The sequence below is a fragment of the Pseudochaenichthys georgianus genome, chromosome 12 (assembly GCF_902827115.2).
Source record: "Pseudochaenichthys georgianus chromosome 12, fPseGeo1.2, whole genome shotgun sequence".
NCBI classification, from domain to species: Eukaryota; Metazoa; Chordata; class Actinopteri; order Perciformes; family Channichthyidae; genus Pseudochaenichthys; species Pseudochaenichthys georgianus.
In genome coordinates, this window is record NC_047514.1 from 319,904 (window position 1) to 331,026 (window position 11,123).

The 11,123-nt window shown below is 41.3% G+C and overlaps 1 protein-coding gene across 1 annotated transcript in view; it reads left to right on the forward strand.

Annotated features, from left to right (window-relative positions):
* Positions 1-10,859, forward strand: part of ptpa (protein phosphatase 2 phosphatase activator) — a 21,522-nt gene extending 10,663 nt beyond the window's left edge. Inside the window, exons 9-10 of the mRNA XM_034096353.1 lie at positions 3,175-3,282; positions 10,265-10,859. Of these exons, the coding sequence (XP_033952244.1) occupies positions 3,175-3,282; positions 10,265-10,339 (183 nt within the window). The 3' untranslated portion in view covers positions 10,340-10,859. The remainder of the gene's footprint in view (positions 1-3,174; positions 3,283-10,264) is intronic.
* Positions 10,860-11,123: the final 264 nt, after the last annotated feature.

Genomic DNA, 11,123 nt, shown 5'->3' on the forward strand with positions numbered 1-11,123 from the left:
GATAGATGGATGGATGGATGGATGGATAGATGGATGGATGGGTGGATAGATGGATGGATAGATAGATGGATGGGTGGATAGATAGATGGATGGGTGGGTAGATAGATAGATGGATGGATAGATAGATGGATAGATGGATGGGTGGATAGATAGATGGATGGATAGATGGATAGATGGATGGATAGATGGATGGATGGATGGATGGATAGATGGATAGATAGATGGATGGATAGATGGATAGATGGATGGATGGATGGATGGATGGATGGATGGATGGATGGATGAAAGTGCTTGAAAATGTAAATGCTTTACTTTTACAATAGATTGCTGTCTGACTGAATAGTTCGCTTTTTAGATTAAAAGAAAAGAATTGCTTCGCTTCTCCATAAAACAGCTCCGCTGCGGCCTTCCCGCGCTATGCGCGCGACCTGCAAGTGTTTGTGTTACGTGTGACCTGGGCATTCTGATGAGAGAGATAGATGACTGTGTGCCAGGAGGTTGCCGTTTCAACGAGCATTGGCTAGCAGAAGACAAATACAAACCATGGCTAAGACGAGGGTCAAGCCCACGAGTAGCCTCCTGCAAAGTGTGCAAATATAACGATGCGAGAGTCTGCGCTGACGAGCCACATGAAAGGTACGCCGTAGAGCATTTTAGATTAGGCTAACGTTGCATGTTACGTTTGTTTAAGCTAACGTTAGCGAGCTGAATAGCGAACTCCATGAGGGATAATAATAATTGCAGGGGACAATCATTTCAGAGGAGCGTACCTACGTTATGTTACAGTCGCCATCCTGTGGTGTTCAGAGGACGAAGCTCTCACGGAATTCCGTGTTATTGTCATGAAATATAATCTATTGATTCGACACAGAGCGATTTTGAAAGCAATGTATTTCTACTGGTGGTATGTTTCGTGCCTAAACCAAATGAGACTTGCTCTATCGAAATCAGTCACATTGACCCGAAGACACATTTTCGTTTGTATTACTGGTCTGGGGGAAGCTCGCGAGTGTGTTTGTGTATGTTTGCGTTTGTGTCCCGGGGAAACACTCACGAGAAACACCGGCTGTTGCTATGTTTGCTGTGATGTTACATTAGTCCGTTCTCCGCTTGTAATTATGCCGAAGCTTCAAAGCTGTATTTATCATCTGAATTTGCCGAAACAAGTTTAATATTCTGAAAGCCAAGACTTTGTTTATTTGAAAACAGATGAAAACAAACTGTCTTTTATTTAAAATTGAAGTATTATACAAGTAAAACTACATTTTGCTTTAATCCCATGTACTTGTAGAATGAACACAGTCTTCCTTTGAAGATGTATAAGTCAGGTGTCTTGAGTAGTCAACATTACCTAAAATCATTTACACATGTGTAAATATTATTTTCCACTTGTTACCATTGTGAGTCTATTTGTATGCAGCTCTGCGTGATTTTGTGGCTACAATTCAGGCTAATACGCTACCAGAGGTGGAGAAGTACTCAGATATTGTACTTGAGTAAAAGTACAAGTACTCAGATCTTGTAGTGAAATTATAAGTACTCAGATCTTGTAGTGAAATTATAAATAGTCAGATATTGTACCAGAGTGTAGGAATACTCTGTTACAGTAAAAGTCCTGCATTCAAAATGTTCCTCAAGTAAAAGTAGAAAAGTATTCTCATCAAAATATAGTGAAAATAGCGACAGTGAAAGTAGTCGTTGTGCAGATTGGTCCATTTCAGAATAATATATATGATATGTTTTATAATGATTGATCATGAAAGTGTTCTCAAAGCTGGTGAAGGTGCAGCTAGTCTGAATGGCTTTGTAGACTGCAGGGTAGCTGGTGGAGGTGCAGCTAGTCTGAAGTACTTTGTAGACTGCAGGGTAGCTGGTGGAGGTGCAGCTAGTCTGAAGTACTTTGTAGACTGCAGGGTAGCTGGTGAAGGTGCAGCTAGTCTGAAGTACTTTGTAGACTGCAGGGTAGCTGGTGAAGGTGCAGCTAGTCTGAAGTACTTTGTAGACTGCAGGGTAGCTTGTGGATTTACTCCAGGTGGAACTAAAGTCTGATTCAACACTTGGTTATATTTCACATCATTCATCCACATCTGTGAAGTAACTAAAGGTATTAATACATGTAGTGGAGGAAAAGTACACCATGTACCTCTGACTTATGTTCACCTAAAAGTACCTCAAAAATAGTAATCAATAATGTATTGAAAAGTTATTTGGCTGAATGTTTTATATTGGCTCAGCCAGGTTATATGGGAGGCCTAGTCTACGTAGCCTACAGGTCACTCCTTTTGAAATATTAAACTTAGTTTTATTTTCTTTAATTTTTCATCCTCGTGTAGAATGCTATCACAAAACACACATTTGGTTGTTTAGAGCATAAAGAACATCTGATTTAATGTGAGGTAGGGAAATAATCATTTGAGTATGTGTATATAAATATGTAAGATGCTTGAAAAGCTGGGAAATGCACCTTGAAAATGCTTGAAAAGTGCTTGAATTTGACTTTGGAAAAGGTGTAAGAACCCTGTATTATGAACGTTAGTCCTTAACATCTATCACTGTGTATATCACCATTCAAACATCTTTTAGAAGTTGAACAAACCCCACACAGCTCAGTGAAGACTGTGAGATGTTGACTTTATTTGATCATTTCAGTGAAAACTAACGTTCATATTTCTCTTTTTGATTATAATACTGATGAACGTTCAGAACAAAGCACTTTGGCAACTTACCACCTACGTTTTAAAATGCTTAATAAGCACCGTAACTTTCATGATATCATTTCTCCGTCATAATCGATTGTTTCCGTGAACGGCCGACTGTTGAGTGACGGCAAATGCTGCGGCTGCAATGCATTGTGGGGCAGCATGTTCGCTTCTCCTGTCGGTTAGGGAGGTCCAGTGGTTCCTAAGCTAAAGGAGGTGATAAAGGAAGTTTGAAACCTCCTTTCCTTTCATTCTCATCATTCTAGAGAATTGGAACGGCACTTATCATGGCTGCCACTGAGGGACTTCCGGGTCATTAGGAAGGTTCCTAAGCTAAATGGACTATTCGACTTCAGCCCCTGTGTTATTTGTTGTCAGCTCAAGTGCTCCTCTATACTTCACATCCTGATAAAGGGGTCTACTTTCTCTCTCTTTCACATCATCATCATCTGTGTTCCTCTCTCTGTTCCTGTAGATGAAGACGGGTCCGTTTGCAGAACACTCGAACCAGCTGTGGAACATCAGCGCTGTTCCTTCCTGGTCCAAAGTCAACCAGGGTCTGATCCGAATGTACAAGGCCGAGGTACGCCTGCTTCTTCCTCCCTCAGCCTTTACTGATCACTCAAATCCATCAGAGAATCAACAGTCTGATGGATTTGTTGTGGCAACGCAGGTTTTAAAACATACATTTGATCAACAATGACACACAATTCAAGTCATCATGACACATTTTTACTTCATCCCTCTCCCATGAATGACAGACGTACAATATATTTAATTTGTAGATTTGAAGCAGAGTTTGTAGAAGTACCAGAGTGTAGAAATACTAGTAAAAGTCCAACACTCAGAATGTTAAAAGTACAAAAGTATGAGCATCAAAATATACTTATAGCACTGAAAGTACTCATTCTGCAGATTGGTCCATTTCAGAATAATATATATTACATATTTAGTTTATAGTTATTGATGCAGTATCTAGTCATTTGTTTGTACCATACACTCCTGTCTGAAAAGTTCTATGAAATGTATGATCTGCTCTCATGGTTCCACCAAAGGACATTTGGCAAAGCCTGCAGTAGATTTTTTCCATGAGTTTTTACTGCAGGTTTAAAAACTAACCTAAAAGTCTAAAGCCGTGCTAGCAGCACTGTGAGGCGGTGCTTGGCTTTGAGTTAAATGCTAATGTCAGCAGGCTAGCAAGCTTATTATAGGTTATAATAGGAATACTTCATTGAACCCAAATTGGGACATTGTTTCGTTACAGCAGCATGTTTACAAGGCTTTGTACGTGAGTTAAAAATCAAATAAAAATCGAATTAAATAAAAAGTAAATTATCAACAGTAGAAAGATAAATATCTGTAGAGTATCTAAAGAGAAAAAGAAACTCAATACTAATATATATATCACAATATACTAGGACATTTAACTTTTGTAATGTGAATAGTATTACAGTACTTAGAAATGCGCTAAATACATTAATTAATTATTATTATCAATACACACTCCATTAGCTGCTGCCACAGGCTTCCACTTAGCACGGTGCCTTCTTGCATAAAAATGGATTTATAATATATATGTAGGTATAGGTAGGTAGGTAGATAGATAGATAGATAGAGAGGTATGTAGATAGGTAGGTAGCTGGATGGATAGATAGATAGATATATGGATATATATATATATATATATATATATATATATATATATATGTATATAATGTTCACATGTTTAGCCCCTTAGTTGTGCACCTTAGTTTAGCATGTTGACATACCGAGATTTTCTAATAAAAACTAGATGGCTGTTAATAATACAATATACATTAATAATTAATAGTCTTTGTACAGCATGGTGTTGTTTATACAGTTGTTTTATTGTTGTTTTATAGTCCCATTGTGCTCCATATGAACCCTTTTGTAGTGGTGTTGTAAGGAAGATGAGTTTAGGAGCTGAGGAAACATACTGTCCTGTAGTCTGATGCTCCAGTAGTCTTGTATCTCTTCTCCAACATCACTGATGCTCTGTAGATTAGTCACAATGATGTTCTGGCCTCTTTAATCCCTCGCTGCAGGCCGGTGCAAATCCCAGACCAGGTTGCACTGTTCCCAGTTAGAATGCTTCCTATCACTCCTTTGTAAAAGGAACCTTGCCTGGGGAATTTTGACATGTGATGTCCGGTTGTTATTGTCTCTTATTTGGTTTTCTGGGAGCTTCAAACTTGATCTACCAAAGCACCATAAAGAAGACTAGTCTCCTCGTCTTTTTCTAAAAGCAACAATCAACCCTTTTATTTTGCATAAGTGAGCAGTAAATTGTTCTCTGATCTGCGAGATTGTTTATTTCCTTTCTAAATGAAGTCTAATGGTTGCAGTGTCATACCTTAATTCCATAAAAGACTTGTTGATGTTGAGGGCTCATGTGTACACTGTGAACAGCACCGGGCCGAGCATATAGCCCTGGGGTGCTCCTTTATTCAGCAGTAGAGTGGAGAACGTTGGACCACCAAGTTGAAGAAGTTAAAAATATTCCGACTATTAACTGCAGAGTGTGGTACTCAACGCAGGGTGCTGAGTTGTATGGAGGACATTGTGTTGAGTGATGAGCTAAAATCATCAAACAGTATTTTAAGTATGTTTTTTTTATCCACATGTGTGAGGGTGGATCGGAGAATCTGTGGGCTGTGTATACAAACTGACTTCAATAGAAACCCAGTAGACTCAATGGCTTATTTCCAGTTGCAATTTAATACAACCCATTTATTGTCCATATACATCAATATGCAAATCATTTCCCAAACAAACAATCGTTGCACACACTCGCGGTCAAAAACAAAATGCGCTTTTGGGGTCAGACGCACTCAATCAGGGGAAAGGACACACCGTAAATACCTGATCCAAACACGACCCTTCGTCAAATCAGAATGCCTTTATTCGTCCCACAACAGGGAAATGTAAGTTGTTACAGTATTAGTATAGAAAGAGACGAAGAAAATGGAACACTATAATATAAAAAGGAATTCACATGGTATTTAAAATACACATGTTTGCAATACACAGAAGTACACATTCAGGTAGATAAGTAAGTACTTGGCTTTTACAACCTTCACGTAATTATTTAGACTGAATAAAGCTTGAACGCTTCGTAATTAAACTCTACGAAGCCTCCTTTAACCCGGTTACTATCAGCCAACGTTACTCGCTCTGATGTCATCGCATATTTGTTGTTCACCAAGTAGCATCATCGGGTAATAAAACACACAGTGCTTCCCCTGATAGTGAGTTAACTCTGACCCAAACTCATTTTCGGTCCTCATTTGGAAGGCATCCGTCTCCATATCGAGGCCGGACAGTACGGCACATGCTGTTCTGTAAGAAACACATTAACCTTCACATTATCAGAAGGGTGTTTTCGTAGAAACTGACACGTTGCTATGTAAACTGGACACCTCTTAATAATTCCCCCCGATAAAAAAAAGGAACTCTTTACGTGATATTTAAGTTTCAAGGCTTTTATTGTCATTCGTACATAGCTACAGTGTAGTTATGTCGATGAAAATGTTAGGTCGCAGGCTCCTCCAACAGTGCAACACAATAAAACAGATACAAAAGTGCAAGTAAATACAATAAAATAGAATAGAAGTAGTGCCATAAGAGTCTATATACAAGTGGTGTAGTTTAAGAGACGAGGTGTCTGCTGAAAGCTCGACTGTCGGCCGTTTCTCCGCGAGCAAACGCCCTCACACGAGAGGCAGGAAAGGGTTAAGAGAGGAATGGAGGGAATGGAATTGTGTGTGTGTGTGTGCGTGTGTGTGTGGGCGGTTGGGGGTGGGGGTTGGGGGGGGGATGTCTAAGCCCGTTTCTCCCCGCCTGCATGCCCACATCCTGTGTTTTCCAGAGCAGCCTGCGAGTCTTCCCAAAGAGCTGAGGGGCCAAGCTGTCTGCCTTTCCCTCCCTCCCCCCTCCTCTTTCTCCTCTGCCGTTCCCTTCATTAAATCCTCCCCTCCCTCTGTCCCGACCTTCCTCCCAGCCTGGAGCAACCATCAGCAGACTCGCATTCCTCGCTCCCTTTTCCTGGCCCCACACAGGGTTTTCGGCAGGGAGTTTGTACCAGAGCTGGAGAGAGAGCAGTGTGCTCCATTTTCAGACTGAGAGGAGACTTGCGATCGTTTGACTAACTGTTTGAGACGTTAAATGGGATTGTGAGAAATAAAACATGCTCAGGGAAACGATAGTGGATGTGCTTTAACTGCGTGACTTAAATAGTTTCAAGGCTTTTATTGTCATTTATACATAGCTACAGTGCAACACAATAAAACGGATACAATAGTGCAAGTAGTACGAATAAAATAGAATATAATAGAAATAGTATAATAGAATATAATAGAAATATAGTATGTCCTGTCTAGACGTGAAGATATCACCCTCCAGGTCTAAGGATTCCTCTATTTGTCCCGGGGAAATGTACGGTATAACAACAGCAGGATTATAATGCAGTCATAAGAATAGACATATCAAAAAGTAGGCATACGTTATAAATAATAGTGACCATATACAATTATGGAAGTAGCTTTGTGTGTATCTTTATTTGAGCTCTTTCACTACTAGTCATGTATAAGTTGGTTATTTGTTTCTTCTCCCGATCAAAGCTACTGTTGGGTTCATTTCAATGGGCTACTCAAAGCTCACATGCCCAGACTTGCTTAAGATGAATAAGTCACCACTGTAAACATTATGTCTGATATTGTTGGCAAAGACTAGCTTGTTGTAGGACGACAAGTAAATGGTGGGAAAGACGGAAGAAACGTAATTTTCAAAACGCATCAGCAATGGCCACGTCGCGCTTTGCCGGGCTGCGTTGCGTTGAGAAGTTCAACTTTTGAAGCTTCGACGGAAGCGTCAGCCAATCAAATCATATGCCAGTACGAGCTCTAGCCAATCAAACCGCGTGCTTGTTTGTCCGGGGCGGGAGATTCATGTGATTGGTTGTTGGTCGAGCTTCAGACACGCCCACCGGCAAGCTTCAACGTACGCTGCCGTGTGGACGCTGCGTAAGACTCACGGATGTGTTTTAGATTTAAAAGGAACACGTTTTGGGACACTATGGCAAAAGGAAAAGATATATCAGTCTTCGACACACACACACACACACACACACACACACACACACACACACACACACACACACACACACACACACAGCTAGTTGTAAGAAGTACATTCTGATACTAGAGAGAAGTTAATGGAAACCACTTAATTGAAGAAAGGTCATAACTATTGGTTTGGGTACGGTCAAGGATTTTGTGGACAGTAAGAACAATTAGGAATATATAATTGGTTTGTTATAACATACCATCAAAAATACAGCAATGTTGATTAAATCTTTGTTAACAAGCTAGTGTTATCTTTGATATGATAACATATGATGTCCTGTGCATGTTTAATATGAAGCGTGATCAATCTTACATATTTTCATTGATTCATATATTTGTTCTGAGGCGTGTTTCCACCCCCGTTCTGCCCCGATGATCATGACTGATAGTGTCACTGCGCAGACACGCCGAGCACAAGAGTTCAATTCAATTCTCCCAACCCCCACCACAGACCCCCCCCCCCTCCCCAAAAACTGGGTCCATGTCGGCTCCCTAATAAGGGCCTCGCCTGCGCTGCATAGCCCTTTAAAACCTGGTCACAATGAAAGGCCAGCGGGAAGAAGAGAAGTCAGGTCAAGGTCACTCGGTTTGGACTTCATCAACGTGGCTCTGAGAGACCGACGTGTTCCTTCACTGACCGTAGAGCAGAGGAAACGATGTGATCAAACACGGCTTGAATCCACTCATTGAATTTATTTAAGGGACAAAGCGTAAATGATAGTGTGATAGTATTCGTGTGTCTTTAGGTTGGTCGTGGACCGCTAAGAGACGTATGGATTTGGAAGCTGTACTTTACATAAGAGAAACCCTCACGCTGACTGCACTGGGTCTTTTTAACGGTGTTTGTCAAGGTCACTCGGTTTGGACTTCATCAACGTGGCTCTGAAAGACAACGACGTGTTCTGTCACTGACCGTAAAGCAAAGGAAACTCCCTGAACATGATCAGATGCTGCCACAACTTCCAGAACTGCTCAAATAAGGATAATAATAATAATAATGCATGGGATTTTTATTGCGTTTTTCCTAATGCTCAAAGACGCCTACAAAACGCTCAAAGACGATACAACGTAAATTATAGTGTGATAGTACTCGTGTTTATTTGACTGCATCCAGATTAAAAGTGTCTTAAGTCGGTAGTGGGCCGCTAAGAGACGTATGGACTTGGAAACTGTATTTTACTTGAATAAAGCCTAAAATCTGTGACTGCATTGGGTTTTTTTAACGGTGTTTGGAGAGCTTGACTTCACCTTGTAGACTAATGGCGCATTTCCACTATTGCGCGGTTTAAGCGTGTCGTGCCTGGCCCGTTTTTGGTTGCGTTTCCACTTGGCGTAGTTCCGGCTAGCGGGTACTTTTTCACAGTTTCCTGGCCCTCCAAAATCGAGGTTCTTTCCGGGCCAACAACCGGGCTGAGTATGCTAAACTAGAGAGAGAATCGCTGGCAACTACAACAACATGAACATATTTCGCTGGCCAGGGGGCTACAACACATATTTGACCGTGATTTAATTGTAATACACGTTTCTAAATGATGCCGAAGTAACAACACACTGATACCGGTTAGTAAAAACCATGAATTAATGCTTTGACAAGTCTGCAGACAGACGGCAGGCGAACAACCTTTTAAAATGCGTGTTTTCTGAATGGAGATCAGCTAAGCTAACGTTGTATATGCTCCGACCGTCCACACTCACAGCAACGGCCTACAGACATAAATAAAGCAGCGACTGTATCCTCCATGACACAGGCAGTCTGTGGTTTGTACTGGTTTCACTTGTGTCTAGTTTCTGAACAGATATGAGGAGCTGTGAGCTCTGAGGGCTAACAGCTAACGGCTGATGTTGGTTTCGCATTGAAGATGACGTCACGGCTCCGCCTACACTGCGTTGCTATAGTTACTGCCCCAGCTACTAAACTGTAATGGAGACGCAGCATAAAGTGAGCCTGGCCTAACTATACCGTACTAAGCCGTGCGAGGCCCTGCAGTGGAAAAGCGCCATAAGTGGTCTTAGAACTATGTACTTTTGATAAATAGCCACAAGAAAGGACAAAAAGGATATTTTTATTTAGAGATTGAATTCGTAATGTGGATCCAACATTGGCTCAACAAAGAAGATGGATGACAGAGGTTGAAGTTTGACAAAACGGCTTTCCAAAGGGGTTCAGCTCTGGATGTTGGGCTCTCCATGACAGGGTGGGTCTGGTGGTCTTCTGTCCACACTTTCATTGTCCTGCTGGAGAAACCAAAACGCAGCATCGTCGAACATTATCAGAGCAAATCATGCCTCCTTCCCAATGCGCCTTATTCCAGATCATCAGCCACGCCTTCACCCAAATGTCCCACTGGTTGCTATGGCCATTTTGACGGATCTCCGTGTCCCAGGTTGTTGGTTAAACCACTGTGTTCCCTCTCTCTGCAGTGTCTGGAGAAGTTCCCTGTGATCCAACACTTCAAGTTCGGCAGCCTGCTGTCCATCCAGCCGGGGAAACCTTGATGCTCGCCGTGGGAAAAACCAAAATCCCAACAGTTTTCCTCGCCTCTGGCATCCTCACGTGCAAATACAACCGTAGCAACCACACACCCCACAGTATGACACACACACTCTCACATGTGCACGTCGTGACAGCTCGTGGGCCTTCGGTAACTATAATACAGCGTGTGTTGTGGATGAGCATCTTTATATTTGAGTGATCTTATTTAGATGATGGATAGAGTTTGAATCCGGTCCTTTTGTGAGGGATTTCTTTTCATTTGGAGTTTGTTCGTTGATGATCGGCTTGACGGCTCAGAGTGTGGATCCTCATCAGCAGAGTGAGGGGATGGAAATAAGATTTATTAAGACTTTGTGACTTCTTTTTAAATCTTTTGAAAACTGTTTCGTCTTCAATTTTAGGTATTCTTTCTTGGTTTTGCTTTTAAGGCCAAATGTTTTTTCGTTTCGTTGCAAATGTTCCAGTATTTGAATCGCCCACTTCATCCCAACTTGTAAGTCACGTAAAGAATTTGCTAAGAAATATCTGTGTTCGAGTTTTTATTTCTTAAACAAAATGTTGGAATATACAGAATTAAAAAAGAGTGTCCCCTCTTCTCCATGTCTCTTCTACATCAACATGTGTCCCCTCTTCTTCATGTCTCTTCTACATCAACATGTGTCCCCTCTTCTTCATGTCTCTTCTACATCAACATGTGTCCCCTCTTCTCCATGTCTCTTCTACATCAACATGTGTCCCCTCTTCTCCGTGTCTCTTCTACATCAACATGTGTCCCCTCTTCTTCCG